The sequence below is a fragment of the Pseudorca crassidens genome, chromosome 15 (genome assembly GCF_039906515.1).
Source record: "Pseudorca crassidens isolate mPseCra1 chromosome 15, mPseCra1.hap1, whole genome shotgun sequence".
NCBI lineage: Eukaryota > Metazoa > Chordata > Mammalia > Artiodactyla > Delphinidae > Pseudorca > Pseudorca crassidens.
The window spans coordinates 36,861,016-36,881,851 of NC_090310.1; the positions used below are offsets into that span (position 1 = coordinate 36,861,016).

At 51.0% G+C, this 20,836-nt stretch overlaps 1 protein-coding gene and 1 long non-coding RNA gene across 2 annotated transcripts; one reads left to right on the top strand and one right to left on the bottom strand.

Moving 5' to 3' along the window:
• Positions 1 to 446: 446 nt before the first annotated feature.
• On the bottom strand, positions 447 to 10,188 carry LOC137207268 (uncharacterized). Its single transcript, XR_010935013.1, has 2 exons — positions 4,826 to 10,188; positions 447 to 4,223 (listed from the first exon to the last, which is right to left on the bottom strand). It is a non-coding gene; the product is annotated as an uncharacterized lncRNA (long non-coding RNA).
• Positions 10,189 to 11,120: 932 nt separating this feature from the next.
• On the top strand, positions 11,121 to 18,369 carry PRSS27 (serine protease 27). Its single transcript, XM_067706919.1, has 6 exons — positions 11,121 to 11,427; positions 14,732 to 14,758; positions 15,416 to 15,578; positions 16,692 to 16,963; positions 17,344 to 17,513; positions 17,964 to 18,369. Exons 1-6 carry the CDS (start codon positions 11,373 to 11,375, stop codon positions 18,255 to 18,257), a joined length of 981 nt encoding a protein of 326 aa, XP_067563020.1. The 5' UTR covers positions 11,121 to 11,372; the 3' UTR covers positions 18,258 to 18,369.
• Positions 18,370 to 20,836: the final 2,467 nt, after the last annotated feature.

The window sequence follows — 20,836 nt, forward strand, 5'->3', positions numbered from 1 at the left end:
AGGTTTAATCAGGGAAGTTGATTGGTATTCATTCTTCTGTTTTCAAGCAGTTCTGAACTGCAACAGTGTAACTAGTTTTCTGTCTTAAGTTGCTTTTTTTCCTTACAAACATCTTATTGAACTGGAATACATGGCAAATGTAATGAAAAATGATTTTCCCAGTTCTATATGTACTTTTTATTTATCATTATTTATATATTATTTTTATCCTTTCTCTCTACTTTATTTGTAGATATTGCAAAAGTGTGAAGGAGATTATTGATATTTGGCTCTGAACTTGGCATCCAGACATGTAATTCTTCCCTCATTCCCTGTTGGTTGCATAGTTCTCAGAATCAGCAGCCCCTTAATTAATTGCAGCTTCATAGGGAATTTAAATATCTGAGACCTTTATTACTAAATTTTTCCTTAAGTAATTAGCCCAGACCCAAATCAAACACAAGCTGTAGTTATGATATTTTTTATTTGTTCTTGAAGCCAAAGTACCATTATCTTTCATATGAGAATGAGAACACAAGGGATACCCTGTATATGTCCACATGAATACATTGGATTTCAGAAAAATACATATTCCATACATTACCTTGAATTCAAACTGTCATGAAAGCCAGGATAACTATGTGCACCCATGATGATATGCAATGAATGAATCACCACTCTTAGGGAAAGTGCTTTGATGCAGAAACCAAACTTTTTTTTACCTCCTCTACTTCCCCCTCCCCTGCTAAAAATAAATAGAATTTAATTAATTAATTAAAGAAGAATTAATGCCAATATTTCTCAACTTTCCAAACAATTGAAGAGGAGGGAACACTTCCAAACTCATTTTATAAGGTCAGCATTACCCTCATACCAAAGCCAGATAAAGACAGTATAAAAAAAGAAAATTATAGGCCAATATCTCTGATGAACATAAATGCAAAAACCCTCAACAAAATGAGAGAAAACTGAATTAAACAGCACATTAAAAGGATCATGCGGGCTACCCTGGTGGCGCAGTGGTTAAGAATCTGCCTGCCAATGCAGGCGACACAGGTTCAAGCCCTGGTCCAGGAAGATCCCACATGCCGCACAGCAACTAAGCCTGTGCTCTACAACTACCGAGCCTGCGCTCTAGAGCCTGTGAGCCACAACTGCTGAGCCCGCGTGCCACAACTACTGAAGCCCGTGCACCCTAGAGCCCATGCTCTGCAACAAGAGAAGCCACCGCAATGAGAAGTACTGCAACGAAGAGTAGCCCCTGCTCTCCGCAACTAGAGAAAGCCCACGTACAGCAATGAAGACCCAACACAGCCATAAATAAATAAATAAATAAGTTCACTATTGAAAAAAAAAAGGATCATGCACCACAACCAAGTGAAATTTATCCATGGGATGAAAGGAAAATTAAACATATGCAAATCAATAAATGTGATATACTACACTAACAGATTGAAGAATAAGAATTATATGATCATCTCAGTAAATTCCAAAAAAGCATTGACAAAATCCAACATCCTTTTTATGATAAAAACTCTCAACAAATGAGGTATAGAAGGAATGTACCCCAACATAATAAAGGCCATATATGACAAGCCCACAGCTAACATATTCAACAGTGAAAAGCTGAAAACTGTTCCTCTAGATCAGGAACAAGACAAGGATGCCTACCTTCACCACTTTTTTTTTTTTTTTTGGAGTAAAATTGCTTTACAATATTGTGTTAGTTTCTGCTGTACAATGAAGTGAATCAGCTATATGTATACCTATATTCCCTCCCTCTTGGACCTCCCTCCCACCTCCCCCATCCCACCCATCTAGGTCGTCACAGAGCACTGAGCTGAGCTCACTGGGCTATACAGCATGTTCCCTCTAGCTATCTATTTTACACATGGTAGTGTATTTATGTCAAACCTAATCTCCCAATTCATCCCACCCTCCCCTTACCCCGCTGTGTTCACATATCTATTCTCTATGTCTATGTCTCTATTCCTGCCCTACAAATAGGTTCACTTGTACCATTTTTCTAGATTCCACACATATGTGTTAATATATGATATTTGTTTTTCTCTTTCTAGGTTACTTCACTCTGTATGACACCACTTCTATTCAATATAGTGCTGGAAATCCTAGCCAGATCAATTAGACAAGAAAAAGAAATAAAAGGCATACAAATCAGAAAAGAAGTTAAATTCTCCCTGTTTGTAAATGACATAGTCTTACATATAGAAAACTCTAAAGAGTTTGCCAAAAATATGTTAGAATAAATGAATTCAGTAAAGTTGCAGGATACAAAATCAACATGCAAAATTCATTTGCATTTCTATACACTGACAATGAGCTATCTGAAAAAAGAAATCAAGAAACCATCCCATTTATAATAGCATCAAAAAGAATAAAGTTCTAAGGAATATATTTAACCAAGAACATGAAAGGTCTGTACATTGAAAACTATAAGACAGTGATGAAGGAAATTGAAAAAGGACATAAGTAAATGGAAAGATATGTCTTTATGGATTGGAAGACAATATTTTAAAAATATCCACACTACACAAAGGGATCTACACATTCAATTCAATCTCTATCATAATTCTAATGGCATTTTTCACAGAAATAGAAAAGGTAATTCTAAAATTCATATGAAATCACAAAAGACCTTGAATATCCAAAGGATTCTTGAGAAAGAAGAACAAAGCTTAAGGTATCACACTCCTTGATTTCAAACTATACTACAAAGTTATTAGTAATCAAAACAGTATGGTACTGGCATAAAAACAGACACATAGACCAATGGAACAGAACAGAGAACCCAAAAGTAAACTCACACACATACAGTCAATTAATCTTTGACAAGGGTGCCAAGAATACACAATGGGAAAAAGATAGTTTCTTCAATAAATGATGTTGGGAAAATCAGACCCTTACACCATACACAAAAATTAACTCAAAATGGATTAAAGACTTAAACGTAAAACCTGAAACCATAAAACTCCTAGAAGAAAACATAGGAGAAAACCTCCCTGACATTGGTTTTGGCAATGATTTTTTGGATTTGACACCAAAAGCACAGACCACAAAAGGAAAAATAAACAACTGGGACTATGCAAACTGAAAAGCTTCTGCACAGCAAAGGAAACAATCAACAAAACGAAAAGGCCACCTACTGAAAAGGAGAAAATATTTGCAAAGCATATATATACTGAGGATAATATCCAAAGTGTGTAAGGAACTCACACAACTCAATAGCAAAAAAATAAATAAATAACCCCATTTAAAAATGGGCAAAGGACCCGAGTTGATATTTTTCCAAAGAAGACATACGATATCCAACAGGTATGTGAAAAGATGCTTGACATCATTAATCATTAGGAAAATGCAAATCAAAACCACAATGAAAAGAAAAAAAAAAACCACAATGAGATATCACCTCACACCTGTTAGGATGGCCAACAGGTCATCCTTTTTTTTTTTGGCCTTGCTGCACTGCTTATATGATCTTAGTTCCTTGACCAGGGATCGAACCCGGGTCCACGGCAGTGAAAGCACTGAGTCCCCGAGGATGGCTAATATTAAAAAGACAAGAGCTAACAGGTGTTGGGGAGGATATGGAGAAAAGTGAACCCTCGTACATTGTTGGTGGGATGTAAATTGATACAGACATTATGGAAAACAGTATGGAGGTTTTTCAGAAAATTAAAAATAGTACTACCATATGATCCAGGAATTCCACTTCTGGGTAGATATCCAAAGGAAATAAAATCAGTATTTCAAAGATATATGCACTTCCGTGTTAATTGCAGCATTATTCACAATAGTCAAGATATGGAAACAACTCAAGTGTCCATCAATGGATGAATGGATAAAGAAAATGTGGTATAAATATACAATGGAATACAAATATACAATGGAATATTATTAAAAAGAAGGAAATCCTGCTTTGGGACAACATGGATGAACCTGGAGGACATTATGCTAAGTGAAATAAGCCAGACACACTATGAACACAAATACTGTATAATCTCACTTACATGTGGAATATAAAAAAGTCAAACTCAGGGGCTTCCCTGGTGGCGCAGCGGTTGAGAGTCCGCCTGCCGATGCAGGGGACGCGGGTTTGTGCCCCGGTCCGGAAAGACCCCACATGCCGCGGAGCGGCTGGGCCCGTGAGCCATGGCCGCTGAGCCTGCGCGTCCGGAGCCTGTGCTCCGCAGCGGGAGAGGCCACAGCAGTGAGAAGCTCGCATACTGCAAAAAAAAAAAAAGTCAAACTCAGAAAGGCATAGAGTATGGTGGTGGTTGCCAGGCTCTGGGAGGTGGGGGAAATGAGATGTTGGCCAAAGGGTACAAATTTCTGGTTATAAGATGAATAAGCTCTAGGGATCAAATGTACAGCATGGTAACTATAGCTAATAATATTGTATACTTGAAATTTGCTAAAAGATTAGATATTAAGTGTTCTCAACACACACACGCACAAAATGGTAACTACAGGAGGTGATGGATATGTTAATTAGCTTGATTGTGGTAACCATTTCACAACGTTTACATATATCAAATCATCACATTGTATATGTTAAATATATAGAAATTTTATTTGTTAATTATACTTCCATAAAACTGGATGAGTCAATAAATAAATATTGTCAGGGAGAAACAAACCAGATGGTCTGACAAAGATGAATCTGTTTTGCACATTTTGAGAGGTAAATTAATTAGCAGAGCAGTAAGTCTATTCATTCTGTCCCTGAGTAGGTCTACTTGAGGTATCAGAGAAAACAATTCCAGTTGTTTCTGGATTCTGAGAAAACCTGAGAGTCGTGAGCTAGAGCATAGGTGATGGGACACACCTGTGTGACGTCTGTTGTCCTTCCATCAGCATCTGCTTGGTTCATCCAGGTGTGCACCATTTCCCTCATCAGAATTTCTCCACAACCCCCTCAAAACAAGCTCGAACAGCACCACTTTTGACCATGAGGCTTTTTTTTGCCTGGTGTGATTAGCTGGATCCCAGTTCAGAATAACGGTTTTGCGCCAATATTTAAGACTCTGAATCAAACAGTGGAGAGGGCAGAATGATCTGAAAACAATCACAAGTATTGTGAGAACATACCTTGCATTCAGTTTTTTAGTCAACTGAGGCCTAATTAGGAGAATAAGTGTCAAGGATCAGACTGGTCAACTCTCATTTATCAAGTGGCATTTAAAAATTGATGGACTGTTTTATCTCTTATCTGGGTCAGAGTCAGAGGTAAGTTACAGGTACCCCATTTAAAAATATTTTTTAGCCAGGGTGGGAATTCTTGTACAAACCAGCGAAACCCAGAGTGTTAGGTATCTTCTGAGAAGTCAACACATCATACTCCTAATAAGATATCAGTTACTGGGAGTTTGGTTTGATCACATGGGATGTCCCAATAACAAATGTAAAAAGTGGAAATTATTAACTTTTCACAGTCTACTTAAAGCTAATATTATACCAACCCATATAAAATGTAGGAAACTTGCAATTATATAGGCCATTTACCTCATCCTGTACTTTATACTATAGTTGTCATATGTATTATATCTACATATATTACAGACCCCACAATATACTTTTTGCTTTAAACGTTCATGTGTTTTAAAGAAATTGAGAAGAAAAAGAGTATTTTATATTTATATACATATTTTCAGTGCTCCTAGTCCTTTCTGAAGATCTTTAATTTCACCTGGGATCATTTACCTCTAGCCTGAAAACTCCCTTTAGCTTCTCTTATAGTACAGACCTACTGGCAATAAATTCTCTTAGTTTTCATTTATCTGAAATTGTCTATTTCCCCTCCATTCTTGAAGAATATTTTCATTGGATGTAGAATTATGGGTTGACAGATGGGTTGATAGTAATGTCATCGCCATTATTCCAGCACTTTACAGTTGTTCCATTGTCTTCTGACCTACATTATTTATGATAAGTCAGCAAATTGTACAAGCTTGAACTGAAAGGGACAGTTCTTTAAATCCCCAACTTTCTACAGACAAGAAGCAGGTTGGCAGAGAAAGCTATTCAGTTACAGAAATGAACCATGTTTTATGGGAAAGCATGGATGATTCAGAAGCCAAAGCCAAAAGCCCAAGGGCAGAGCTAAGAGTCATGAAGAACTACTCCCAGGGCCTCTAGACAACACACACTCCCTGCTCCTGGAGCAGAAGGGAGTAGCACGTGTTCTTAGTGAGATTTCAGAAATGCTATAGACCAGTGCTTGCTGTGTGGGGTTATCTATTGTGGTTACCCTGTCCCTTCCTCACCCTTGCATGTTGGGGGAGCAGGGTGAACTCCTTAGTTCACAGTTCTTCAGATCATGAGGAACTATGCCCAAGAAGCCTCGTCTGCACCTAAATCTGATTTAGTTGACCAGATCCTGGACCTCAAGCCTGGCTGATACCATAAGAGGATGAGACTTTGGGTGGGGGGTACTACGTTTGTTCCCTTTCTTAATTTTTTCCCCTGAAGTTAATAATTGCCTTTGTACCTACCCAAACTTTCCAAATCTCCACCAGGTCAATCCCATTAGGGAACATATCAGTTCCTTTTTTTTTTTTTTTTTTTCTCTTTTTCATCCCTCCTTGATATACCCATTTTCCTTCCTCTGGGATAGTTGCTCTCTAAGCACCACTGTCATCCTGGGATGTCCCTTTAACTGTCATCCTTGGAATTCCATTTGCCTCTCTCCTGGTTTGGATTCCCTGTCCTGGGTCTCACATCTTCCTCTTTCTTGATTTACATCTTGTTTTGGTGTAGCAAATCCTCCAGTTGTTTCATCTGATTGAAAAGACAGCTCAGTGGCACAGTGTATCATGATGACAGTGTGACATTGTCAGCATTCCTGTCTCTTTTGTCACAGTGTTCCAGTGAAGGCTGCTCTCTTTGTTTGGGGCACAGCTGCCATTCTGGAATCTCCCTTCACCAGCATACTGCAGATTCCCTTCTCTCTTCTGAGTTTCATCTCTGTTTTCCACAGCCCATATTTCCTACTTTCTTCGTTTATTCCTTCTTTAGTCAGAGAACATCTTCCCCCCAGTGGCTTCCCAAAAATCATGCCTTGGGGGTAAATTTTCTGAGAAATTCCATGTTTGAAAATGTCTTTATTTCACTCTCACGCTGGAGTCAGTGTCATAGCTATTGCTTCTTGATGACGTTTCCTTCCCTCCTCCTTTCTGCTAACAACCTCTGTCCTGTGGTCACATAGTGGCCATGCGACCAGCCTGGGCTACTTGTGGGACAGTTAATGTCCTTCCGTAGGATTGCTCACACTGAGTGGGGCAGAGGAGGAGCTGTAGCCCACTTAGCTGGCATTCCTTGAGGAAGAGACTCCAGTGTGCCTGGCTCCAGGAGTCACCTTGGAGACTGGAGAATGCATCACCACCAGAGAGTGGCAGCACATCCTGGGGCTAAGATGGAAAGCCATCTGCACCACCCTGGGTCCTGAAGCTCTTCCTTCAACTGGAGCATCACAGGAAGGTCCCATGAACTGGGTCCCATGAACCAGGACCAAAGGTCCCATGAATACCTGTTGTGTTCCATGAGTCTCAGTTGGAGATTAATCCTTTGTCAGTTGCTTCATTTTCAAAAATTTTCTCCCATTCTGAGGGTTGTCTTTTCGTCTTGTTTATGGTTTCCTCTGCTGTGCAAAAGCTTTTAAGTTTCATTAGGTCCCATTTGTTTATTTTTGTTTTTATTTCCATTTCTCTAGGAGGTGGGTCAAAAAGGATCTTGCTGTGATTTATGTCATAGAGTGTTCTGCCTATGTTTTCCTCTAAGAGTTTGATAGTGTCTGGCCTTACATTTAGGTCTTTAATCCATTTTGAGTTTATTTTTGTGTATTGTGTTAGGGAGTGTTCTAATTTCATTCTTTTACATGTAGCTGTCCAGTTTTCCCAGCACCACTTATTGAAGAGGCTGTCTTTTCTCTGTTGTATATTCTTGCCTCCTTTATCAAAGATAAGGTGACCATATGTGCATAGGTTTATCTCTGGGCTTTCTATCCTGTTCCACTGATCTATATTTCTGTTTTTGTGACAGTACCATACTGTTTTGATTACTGTAGCTTTGTAGTATAGTCTGAAGTCAGGGAGCCTGATTTCCCCAGCTCCATTTCTTCTTTCTCAAGATTGCTTTGGCTATTCGAGGTCTTTTGTGTTTCCATAAAAACTGTAAAATTTTTTGTTCTAGTTTTGCTGTCACCTACTTTTGAGAGAAATCCACATGACTGCAGAAGCCCTCCTAGATGATCACTCCTGAACATTCTGCAAGCTTTTCTTTTGGATGGTCACTCCTGAACATTCTGCAAGCTTTCCTTTTTAAATTTCAAAACAACAGCTTTTCTGCTGTTGTTTTGAAATTTAACTTCTTTCAGTCATTATATTTTCTAAAAATCTTTATACACATTCTTTTAAAATTTCCCCTTATATTATGAGCATTTTCCACATTTACCCACTCTCCATGGAAATGTCATTTTTTATTAATTATATTCAAAGGAAGTTTTATTTACCATCATCCAACAAATTTTTGTTTTTGTTTTGTTTCTGCAATTATAAATGACCTGGCCACTGACATCTTCATGCTTTTTCTGTATTTAGGATTTTCCTCTTAGAATAGATTTCCAATGATGAATTCACTGAGTCAAAGCAAATAACTATTTTTAAAAGACTGACAGACCAATTTATGGAAGGGTTGTGCCAGTTACATGCCCACCAGCTGGGGCATTTCCCCACGTCCTTGACTAACAGCATTCCAAGGTCAAGCTAACTCCACACAGGAGAACAGTATCTCCTTGCTGTGGCTTTGATTTGCATTTCTTTAATCACTGATGCTGAACATTTCTCAAAAAGTCTATAAGCCAAATTGCTTTCCTCTTCCGAGACTAGTCTGCGTCCTTTGTTCTTTTCATCTTTAGGGGCTCAGGGTTTTTCTGATCAATTTCTTAAGCACTCTGGACAATAATGTTGTCATCATTTGGCCACATTTCCTGCAAATATTTTTCCTATTGTTTGCTATTTTATTTTGAAGCCAACTTTGCTTGTATTTTTTTAGTTTATGGGCCACATCTCTTTTCTTTTGTGTTGTGTACTGTGACTTCTAACATTAGAAAACATGCCCCCTTCCAGAGTTGATAGATACCCACTTTTTTTTTTTTTTTAAGGAGAAACTGATAAAACATATTTATGTCTCTGAATCCCTCTGGATTCCAATCCTCCTCACCTATTTGGTGGCAGGAGTGAGGAAGGGACCTAGCTTCCTGCTCACCCTGCACCCCTACCCCCAGCTCCCTGCTCAGTTGGGGGTCCACAGGCTCCGGGCCAACGGGTGTCCAGGGTACACCGGTGCTCTTTCTCTAGTCACTGGAGTCATCAGGAGCCCAACCTTCCCCGGTGTCCCCACTTTCTGATCACCTCTCGACTTTTGTTGCTTGCTTGATTTCAAGGCACAGCCTTCTTAGAATTGGCTTTTAAAAGCAAAGGCAGAGAAAACCGAGAAGGACCTGAGCGTAAGTGGTCGGCCCAAAAGAATCTGAAAGGCCTCTGAGATCCTGGGAATTAATCAACAGGTGCCTGGAGAAATGTGGTTACCCTGATGTTCTGAAGCACTTTCCAAAGTTTATGATTAGATATTTTTGATTTAATTCTGTCTTGCCATCTCCTCCACACCGTTCACCTTGATGTTCCCCATAACTGGACAGTGCTGGGCACCCAACGTGCTCAAAAAACACTTGTGGACTGAATGACCGAATGATTCTAGAATCCCTCTTCCCATACTCTGCTCCTCCCTCCCCGAGGGACCCCACTCGCCCAGACACCCCACCGGGAACTCCGGGACACAGGACACAGGGGTCGCAGAGAAGGGACAGGGGAGGCAGGGGGGCGAGAAAAGGCGGGTCAGCGCCTGGGTGGCAGTCACGAATTCAGGGTGACGCCTCCTCCCCCTCACAGGGCTGATGGAGAAGCAAAGTGAGAATTGGGGTGAGGGGGTCAGGAGAGGAGGACAACGGACGGTGGGAGTGCTCGCGGTGTGTGTGTGGGGGAGGTGGGAGGAATGGGAAGAAGAGGGACAGTGAGGAGGTGAGAGACCCCCCCCCGCACCCCCCCTCAGCATCCTGCCCGGCCCGCCCGGCGCTGCTGCAGGCGGCCACTAGAGGGCAGAACTGCGCTGACCAGGAGCTCCCGCGAAGGCCAAGGCAAGAGGGCGGGGGTTGCCTGACACCCAACCCAGCCCCGGAGACCGCGACCCCGGCTCCGACTACCCCCCGGGGCGTACCGTAGCACACCCAGGCCACGCTCGCACCCACTGCGCAGGCGGGGAGGCTGAGGCAGGGCTCTGCCTCTTATCCTGCGCTCCCCATCCCAGTTCTGGAGGGGATCTGCCGGTCCTGGTCCCTTCCTCCGGCCAAAATCCGAACCGCCGCCTGGGCGGGCAGTGGCCGCCGAGACCCGACTCCGCCTCTGACGTCAGCCCCATACCCCAAATAACTTCCTCCCGGAGTCGCTTCCGTGGCGGCCGCAAGTCCCGGACACGGCCAGCCGCGCCCAGGGCAGGGTTACCCGGGGACGGTCATCCCGGCCCGGCCTTCCCAGAACCAGCTTCCGCCCCGCCCACCCCGGCCCTCGGGTTCCGGGAAGCCCACCCCCCCGGCCCCGGCCCAGGGGAGGAGGGTGCCGCCCCGGGGACGGGAGGGAGGCAGGGGAAGGGAGGTCATGGCCACCTTGGGGCCGGTTCTGGGACTGCTGGGACCCACTTCCTGGAGGGAGGGCCGGTGAGAGCGCTGGGGTCGACTGGGGACCCCGCTCCGGACTCCTTCCCTTCTCTCCTTTGTTCCATAAGCACAGGTGACCTGGACTTTTCCGTGCCCATCCCCCCTCCCCCCAAAAGTGTAAGCCCCAGTCCTGGACTCTGTTTCTTTCACTGATGTCCAGTACATAGTAGATGCTCAATAAATATGAATGAACAAATGAATGAATGAAACAGGAAGGGTCTCATGGGCAGACTGTAGTCAGCTTATGTGGGGCCTGTGGTCAGTTGGGGGATGCGGTCAGCCATGGTGGGGGTTGGAACCCCATGCCACAAGCACCTAAATGGGGCAGATGCACCTTGGCCCCCAAACCCCAAGGTGTCTTAGGGTGAGGGGTCTGGCCCCTTGGGGTTCAGGGCCAGGTCATGGAGGAGTCGGGGTTCTGGGGTGCCTCCTTCCTGCTGAGAGGAACTGGGCGGGCCAGGCTGACAGGTCCAGTGGCATAGCCAAGCTGACACTCATCTCCAGCATATAACCCCACTTCATGGAGCCCCGAATGTTGTGCTAGTGTTCACGGAGCTCCTGCCACTGCTGTCCCCTGCCCGTCGGGCACTCCAGCCAGGCCAAGACCATGAGGCAGGTGCCGGCTGTGGCCCTGCTCCTGCTCCTGCTGCTGCTGCGGTTTGGTGAGTCCTAGAGGCTGCAGGGCCCCTCTCTCCTACCTGGAGCTGTAGCTAAGCCCCCCACTCCCTGGCCAGGCCTGGGGCTGCAGCACGGGCCTCTCCTCCCTGCCCCAGGGGGAAGGTTCCAGACATCCCACCTGGGGGAGTGAAGTGGGGAAGTTGGATTGGGGTGTGGATGCAGGCCCGGGAGGAGCCCAGAGGCAGTAACCATAACCCTGCTTCCCTTGCCTTGGGCAAGCACGGCCAAGCTCTGGGCTTGGCGCTTCTGCTTCCTCTCATCTGGGCCTCTCTCCCTTTTCCAAGGGCTGCATGGGTGCAGGATCTGAACTCAAAACCCCTGACCTCCAATCCCTGGGCCACTGTTCGCTGGGCCCGGGAGAGGTAGCTGAGCTGCTGCCTGAGCCTGGGATCCTTGGGAGGCTGGTGAGGGCTTAGCAGGGAGCAGGGGGACAGGGGTGCAGGCTCCAGCTCCCACCAGAGAGGGAGGGTATGGGAGGAGCAGGCCCTGAACCCCTGTCCCCTCTCCCAATCATGGGTCAGGGTTAGCAGGTGCCAGCCAGGGGACCCACCTGCAGGCCCCTCCCAGTGGGCGGGCTGCTCTCTGCCAGGGAAACTCTCCCGCATTCCTGGGCCACCTCACTTCCCTGTCCTTAAGTCACCTCCCAGGGCCAGGCCGGGTCACCCCAGGCTGCAACTCAGCCAGGGCTCCAGGCTTTCCACCAGGGGAGGAGGGCACCAGGGCGGCACCTTGGTGGGGAGGCCCCAGCCTCCCTGGGCTCCACAGGGCCTCTCCAGGTCTCGCTGCCCCGCCTACCTCCCCTGGCCTCCTGGTTCAAGAACCACAGCGTTCTTTGAGGGAGCCCATCTCCGCCAGGGTGTGTAACACTGTGATTGCTCCTGGTGGGTTGAGAAACCAAGGTCATTGCGAAAATGGAAACAGCGGCCTGCACTTGGCTCTCAAACAGCTGTGACCAGAGGCCTGAACTCCTTCAACACTGTCTTTGCCCCTCATCCCTGGCTGTTCCCTCCTAGAGCCTTGGGTCTCTCCTATCCCCACTAGCAACTAGCTACAGGAGCATGAGGGCCCTGGGCCCAGAGGAGGGGCCCGACACCCCCACCAGCTCACCCAGCCCCTATAGGACACCCACCCTGCAGAGTTCAGGTCTCCACATCACCCCTTCCCGGTCAGCCGTGCTCCCACAGCTGCTCCCATTCTCTCCCTCTTATACATTCCCCGGGCTCAGGCCCCCTGGATGTGGGCTCTGCCTTCACAGAGCTCCTGAGCCCATAGGTGAGATGAGACAACAATTCTACCCCCAGGGCAAGGTAAGCAGAGCTCTGTGAGGCCAGGCAGGAGGACAGAAAGCTCAGAAGAGGGAGCCAGGCTTCCCAGACAGTGCAAGCGAGGAGGGCTGCCTGGAGGAGGAGGCATTTCAGTTAGGCCTGATCTGGATTAGGACCATATAGAATCTGGATTTGTAGACACCAGGAGGAAAGGGGTGCTGTGGGCAAACATTCAGAGGCCAGAAGGCTCAATCCGAATGAGAAGCAGAGTTGCATTAGGCTGGGGTGAGGAAGACTGCAGAGCTCTAACGGGGTAGGGGGTGGGTGTGCTGCCAGGCAGGGTGGGAGTGCCCTTGATCCTGGGAGCAGGCAGTGGAGGATCCATCTGCATGTATGGGAGGGGGGATGGCTGTGGGGAGAATCTGGACAAGGCTCTGGAAAAGTCCCACAGGGAGGGAACAAGCCTGAAAGCACGTTAATGCCGGCGAGGACAAGGTGAATGGGAGCATCTTGCCAGCAGAAGCATCAGCCTTAGAAAGAGCATGGGGTCTGGTGTTATCAATCTAATTAAATCATGTTATACTAAGATGAGGGGCTGGAGGGAACTGCCCTCCTGGGGGTATTTGCATTTTAAAAAGGCACCTCATTAACACAAATCAATGTCCAGGCAGAATTCCTGCTCCCCCCCACCCCCCGCTGGCCTGGGCTGACTACTTCCACCCTCACATTTCTGCTTGGCACCTCTACTTTGAAGAGTGGCCAGTCCTGCCTGTGCCTCCTCAGGCCCCTCCTCCTCCTCTTGCTCCAAGCACAGCTCCCCCCCACACCGCTTCTTCATCCAGCACCCCCAGCATTGGGGAGTGCACCCCTTAGACTGCAAGAATGGGGGTCCTGTAAAAATCCCCAGGGTCCTTGGGCACCCCATAGAGAGGCGTGGCTCAGCCTGGTCGTTTCCTGCCCCCAGGGCCCCTCAGCTGCCTGGAACTGGTTACCAAGAGGGGCTGGTGTATAGGGGGAATACTGAGGGCTGAGGTGGGGAGAGGCTGTCCTGAGCCCCCCACCCCAGCTCTGATCAGATCTGCCCCCAGTGAACCAGATATGTGAGTGGGGCTCTCTCTACAGGGCGGGTATTTCTGGAGTGTTGCTGGCACTGGGCTGGGGACTGTCGGCCTGGCTGGGGTTTCCGGGCTGGGGGGGGGGGTGGGTCCTGTCAAAGCCAAGTAGCAGGCCCTGTGCCTATGTCCAGAGACATGGGGGCAATGGATCCTGGGGAGATGGAGGCCATTACCGAACGGTTCCACCCTCACACCTCCCCTGTCCCTCCCATGGGCAGGGATGCCATGGCCCAGTAGGGTGCCCTGGGCTCCAACTGCAAGCATGCTGGAATGTCTGAGAGAGGGGTTGGCTCCTGGGAATCTGGAATCTTGGAAGGACTGACCCACAACCACTGGCTGGCCTTTCTCTACTCCCCCGAGACCCAAGTATCTGGGCTGTCGCCCCAGGACTCCAGCCAGACATGGAGCCCCGCTCCCTTTATCTCGTCCTTCATCCCAGCCCCGGGCTGGTGGAGAGGGATGGGGAGGGAGATCCCATAGCACCAGGGCCGAAGGCTGGATGCTCCGCAGAGCTTCTGACCAGGACGAGTGTGGGGTGTGGAGGGAAGGCCCTGTGGGGACAAGAAGGAGTCCTCCTGCCCCAAACAGGAGAGTCAGCCCTGACAGGGTCCCCTCACTGGCATCTCCTGATTGTTTCCCCCTGTGGCAAGGGGCTTGTCTGCCCTTGCAGGTGAGCTCTGGCCCACATGTCTGGCCTGTACACATCTCGGGGGCCAGACCTGTGGGGAACTGAAGGCTGCTGGCCTCTCCTGCCAGGTCCCCCTGTGGGCTGTCCTGCTGAGTCCTCAGGAGGTTGCGTGTGGAGCAGATGAGGGGCTACGCTGACCAGCAGTGGTGGGTGGGGCGGGGAGGAGCAGACCTCAGCTTCAGCTAAGTTGGCTGATCACCCTCTTTTTTCTCATTTCCAGGGACTCAGGAGGCTGAGGCATTAACTGGTAAGCATCCAAGTCCCCTGGGTCGGGGGATAGAAGTGGGCTTGTCTGAGAGCTGCAAGACTAATCAGAAACCCACACCCTCACACACCCCCGGAATGAGACCCAGAATGAATGGGCCGGGCACAGGGAATCCCACAGTGCAGGAAAGTTGTGGAGCCCAGGCAGGAGTGGAGGGGGAAGGTCTGACACACAGTGCAGGTGGCACAAGAGGGCCATCAAGGCAGGAAGCATGGAGAAGGGGGGCAGGGAAAGCAACAGAAAAAAAGGTAAAGACAGAGTTGGAAGACCACTCACCTACCCTACGTGGGACCCTCCCAACACCCACTGACCTTCCAGGAGCCCATTTGTCAGGCTCTGTGATAAGACCTTTACCCATGTTATCTCACTCCCCACCCCAGGTAGGTCTGATGTCACCATTTCACAGGTGAAGGGAGTGGGGCCCATGGTGGTGGGGGACTTTCCCAGAGCTGGGAAGGGTCTGCCTGTGTCAGAGGCTGACCTGATGCCCAGGCCTCTGACTTGCCTAAGGTCCCCAAGCAGGTCAGGGGCAGGGAGGCCGGGAAGTGAACAGAATGTGAAAGTGTGGGTTTGGGGGTATGGAATCAGAGCCGATGGAACTGGCCCCCAGTGAGCGCACCCCTGGCTGTGTTCCCCTAGCCTGCGGAAGCCCAAGGATGCTGAACCGGATGGTGGGCGGGCAGGACACCTTGGAGGGCGAGTGGCCGTGGCAGGTCAGCATTCAGCGAAATGGAAGCCACTTCTGCGGGGGCAGCCTCATCACAGAGCGCTGGGTCCTCACTGCAGCGCACTGCTTCTCCAAGTGAGTTGGCTGAGCCCCGACGCTCCCCCTCCCCACCCCCTCGCCAGCACAGCCAGCCTCCCTCCCCACCAGGGGCACAGACAATGCAGACAGGACAACACCTCCCACACCTCCCCAACCCCGCAAAACGCCCAGCTTCAGCACCGCGGACAGAGCCGACCCGCTGCAGTGTGGGGCGCTCAGGCTGACCACCTATGGGGGGCGGGTTCGGTCTGCATTATCTGAGCTTTCCCTACCAGAGCTCCCTTTAGGTCCAACCTTGGGGCCAGCTTCCAGCAGCAACCCCTGCTTCCTGGCTCTTGCTTCCCCCAGCCCAGCTGGGAGGGGTACACTCCCCTACTGCTGGTCTCACCAGTGAGGTGTTTTGCCAGACCTGGGGCCTGCCCCTGCCGATGCTGGCAGGCTCCTCCCATGCCCTGGCCCTCTTCCCCGTCCCCCTCCCACACCTCAAATCCAAGACACTCCCTTTCTGGCTGGGACTCTGGGTACAGGTGGACTCGAGCAGAATGGCCTTAAGGTCACCTATGCCGTCCCTAACCAAAGGGCCAAGTCACCCAATCCCTACTACCATACTATGACCCACCTGGTCCTAGACCTTCAGGGTTTCCCAAGCATCTTGGCTCTTGCCTCACCACAGCTCTGCAATTCTTTTAAAACCTCACATTTTAAGTTCAGATATTCGGGCTCAGAGGGAGTAGGCAGCTTGCCTAAGGTTAGGCCCAACCCCCAGATGCACCCTGGTGGGTGATCATCTCCTTCAACCCTCACAGCAAGCCTTTCAGGTGGGGAATGTTAGTGTCCCCATTTTACAGACAAGGAAGCTGAGTCACAGAGAACTTGCTGGGTGACTTGCCCACAGTCGCCAGGCTGGCCGGGGTATAGCTGGGAATTAAAGTCAGGAATTAAAGCTGCTTCAGTTTCTACCCCCTTACCCACCTCATCCTGATGTATGTCCCACTGGAGATTACTTTTTTGAAGACAATGTACAGAGAGATGTTGGCACCATGGGGAGCCCAACTCCTCCCTCTTTCCCATCTCCATTTAACTTCCACCAACTCCACCTGTGAAGCCCTTGTGGGGCTGCCTCACACCAGCTCTCTGCTCTCCCACCAGCACCTCTGAAACATCCCTGTGCCAGGTCCTGCTGGGGGTGCGGCAACTGGTGAAGCCAGGGCCGCATGCCATGTACACCCGGGTGAAGCAGGTCAAGAGTAACCCCCTGTACCAAGGCATGGCCTCTAGTGCCGATGTGGCTCTGGTGGAGCTGGAGGCACCTGTGACCTTCACCAATTACATCCTCCCTGTGTGTGTGCCTGACCCCTCAGTCATCTTTGAGACGGGCATGAACTGCTGGGTCACCGGCTGGGGCAACCCCAGTGAACAAGGTAATGGGGCAGGGCCAGGAGAGAATGCGGGACATGCCTAGAGAAGGCAGCGTGGGGGCCACTCTGAACCAACAATCTTTTTCTGTTGATATTGGTGCACATGATCTCTACTCAAATGGGTGGAGTAGGTATGGGAAAGGGGCAGTAGACTCAGGAAGAGGAGGCATGGGGAAGTGGAGAGTGGGGAATAGAAAGAGCCCAGGCTGGTGGGTAGGAGGAGGGAAGAAGGAATTCTGTCTCACAAAGCCCCCAGCCAGAAGAGAAGGTCTAAACGCAAGCAAGAATGGGAAGGGACAGAGTTGTGGTTCTCAAGAACCCAGGGCCCCGGAGTCCTTAGTAAGACTGTCCACTGAGTCGCAGGCTGTGTCTCCCCTCCCTAGACCACCTGCCCAACCCCCGGATCCTGCAGAAACTCGCTGTGCCTATCATTGACACGCCCAAGTGCAACCTGCTCTACAGCAAGGATTCTGAGCCCGGCTTCCAGCCGAAAACCATCAAGGACGACATGCTGTGTGCTGGCTTCGCTGAGGGCAAGAAGGACGCCTGCAAGGTAGGGACCAGGGTGGGCCGTGCCAAGGCTGAGCCCTGCTCCCCAGACCCCAGTCAAGGTGGAAGCCAGCCCACCTGGGACAAGGGATAAGGCCCCAGGAGGCGGGCCCATGGGGTCAGGACAGGGCTGTGCATTTGACCAGCTGGGAAAGCAGATTCCTGGACCCCACCCGGGGGAGTCAGGCAGCAGGTCTGCAGTGGGACCCAGGAAACTGCATTTTCAACACACTCTCCTGAGATGAATCAGGGTGGATAGTCTGGGGATGTTAGAGAAATGGGCACCCCAGGTCAGAGAGGAAGGACTGGGTGGCGGGGTGGGGGTGGGGGGGTGGGACCTGGGCAGGGAAGAACAGATAAAGGGAGGCAGACAGGCATGTGTGCACCCATGTAGCTGCAAAGTCTGGCTCTTGCGCCTCTGTGGACTCTAACGGTACCTCTTCTTCACCTGCAGGGAGACTCGGGGGGCCCCCTGGTGTGCCTTGTGGGTCAGTCATGGCTGCAGGCTGGGGTGACCAGCTGGGGTGAGGGCTGCGCCCGCCGGAACCGCCCAGGTGTCTATATCCGGGTCACCTCCCACCATAACTGGATCCATCGGATCATCCCAGAACTGCAGTTCCAGCGGCCTAGCTCGGGTGGCCAGAAGCGGGACCCCCGGGGCCAGCAGCCCCTCGGTCGGAACTTTGCACCCTGCCTGGCAGCCCATGCCATCCTCCTGGTCCTCATGGCCCTGCTCACCTTCCTCTGAGCTGCGCTCAGGCCAGTGGGCCAGTGGCGCCCCGGAGCCTATGGTGTACATTTGTCAATAGCTCTCCAATTCTCCCTACTCTCTAACGCACACTTATTTTTATTTATGTTCACTCTCCAATAAAACCCTAACCTCAGTGCCGGCTGCCTGGGTGTAGACCCTCGGGGAAGGATGGGGCCGGTGCTGGGCAGGGGGTGTGGCGGATGAGGCTCCCCAGTGGAAGGAGCTACAGCAGGCACATTGGAGGCTAGACATCCCCGAGTCCTGTGACACCTGTGCCCTGACCCCCTCACAGGGGCTTCCCTGACCCGCCCCCCCGCCTCAGCATCCTTGCCAACGTGGTCGTCACCATGAGTGTTGCCAAGGGGTGCCCTGTTCTGGGCACTGGGGGCAGCAACAGACACTGGCAGGGGGCCCGGCAGAGGGTCCTGAAGGAGGGGGGCTCTGCGGGGCGTGGGGGAGCACAGCCCCCACTGCCTATGTCTGAATCACCCTGAACTTCTCTTGGCTGTCACACAGAGGAGGCAAGGCCCAGGCCATTCGGGGCCGTGGAGGTCAGCAGGACAGGCCCCCCACTGAGACAGGCCAAGGCTTCAGCAGCTCCCTGGGCCAGGACCCCCTCCTTCTTCCTTCTGCAAAGTTTGGGGTTCAGGCCATCCTTGCAGCAGTCTTTAATGGTTTCTGTGAGGATCCCTGGGGAATTCAGGAATGAGCTGCAATCCTGCACAGAGAGCCTGGTGCTTGGCCCTGCCTCCAGGGGCCCCACCCCAGCTCTGCGGCCCCCTCTCGTCCCTTGTCCTGTCAGTAGCTCCACGCCATCCCCCTCCCAGTCCTCCCGTGACGGCCTGTGGCCACCAGGAATCCAGCAGAAATATGTCTCAGAGCCCAGGCCCCAGCTCGTTCTGGCCCTGCCTGTCCTGGCCGCGATGGTGCGGCTGCCCACGGAGGTGGCCCCGGGTTCTCAGCCTGGCCCAGCATGTCCACGGCAGGCCTTCTGCAGTCGGACGGCCAGCTCCCCAGTGTGGGCTGATTCCTGAAAGGCACCCAGCCTCCTGCCGTGCTCAGTGACCATGAACAGACGAAGAGGCCTGAGAGGGCAGGGCCTCGCACACCACACACGCACACCCATGCTCACATGCTAGTACATGCACACACTTGCACACCCACACACAGAGAAACATGCACACGTACGTGAGCACGTGCACAGGCCCAGCTGGCCCGGCAGGTGCTGGGAGAACGCAGGCCTGGCTATTTATGGAACGTATCAATAAGCACTTAGCAGGCACCTGCTGTGGACCGGCCCCGGGAATGGAGTGGGGAACACACACTGAATTCGCCTCTGCTCTGCTTTGCCTGGGCATGTTCCTGCCAGGCAGGGAGCACTGCTTGGTGGCCCTCCAGGGACTGAGCCATCTGAGGGCTTTTTCTCCAGAGCAGAGATGGATTCCGAGTCCCGGCGGGGAAGGTGGGGGTGCGGGGCAGCGGGTGCACTGAGGCCTGATGGGGGGACGACCGGGCTGTGGGTGTCCTGAGAGTGGCCCCAGGGACAAGTTCTGGGCCATCTTGGCTGGGAGCAGGGGCTGGCCTGGGTCCTGCAGCTTGGGAGAGAGGCGACCCTGCTGTGGGGAATAGAAAGAGCTTCAGGTCCTGCAGTGATATGGGGGTCAGAGGAGGTTAGGTGGCCCATCTGCCACGTCTGTGGTGAGAGGCCAGGATGGAGCCCAGGTGAGGGCCAGGCCCCCCTTGGAGGAGGACTTGCCACCCTGCCCCTGCCTCCTCTTCCTGCTGTCTTAGCTTTCTGAGTGCCCTGGGGTCCCCCATCACCCCACCATCCTCCTGCCTCTGCTACAGGGCAGGGGTCTGGTCAGGGTCCTGTGGGCCTAACAGGGAGGAGGGGCGAAGATGTCAGGGCAGCCCAGTGCTCCCTAGTGACGCCCCACCCAGCCGGGCTAGGAGAGCGAGGCTAGGGTCCTGGGTGGGTCCCAGGCGGTGGCCAGTGTGCGACCCTCGGGCACAGATCCCCCACGCCCTGGGCTCCCTAAACCCAGGGTGGACACTCAACGAGACAGCTGCAGGAGGGGAAGGGACACACTCGTGCAGAGACTAAGGGTTTAAAGGGAAGCAGGTTTTATTCACACTGTTCACAGTGCACTCAGTGCTGTGAAGGGGAAGGAGAGAAGTGCCCCCAGCTGTCACGGGTCCCCTCTCCCACCTGGGTGGGGCGCCACTCAGACACAACTTTTGCTGCCCCCAAGCAGCGCCTCAGGGCCACTGCCTGGTGGGTGGGGGCCCCACCAGGGCCCCGCCGGCTGCAGGGAGAAGGCTTTGGAGTGATAGCCGGCTGGCACAGACCACTAAGCCGTGGCGGGCGGAGGGAGCGGGGCTCAGCCCAGGGCAGGGCCCACCTTGCAGCAACCAGAGCAGCCAGCAGGTGAAGCCACAGGAGGGGGCCACAACCGAGCCTGGAAATCCATGTGCACACACACCATACTGCACGCTTAGGATCAGCCTGTGGGAGCCCCAAGAAGGAAAACCACTGGGCCAGGACTCCAGGACCCCTGACCCCTTCTGGCCTCAAG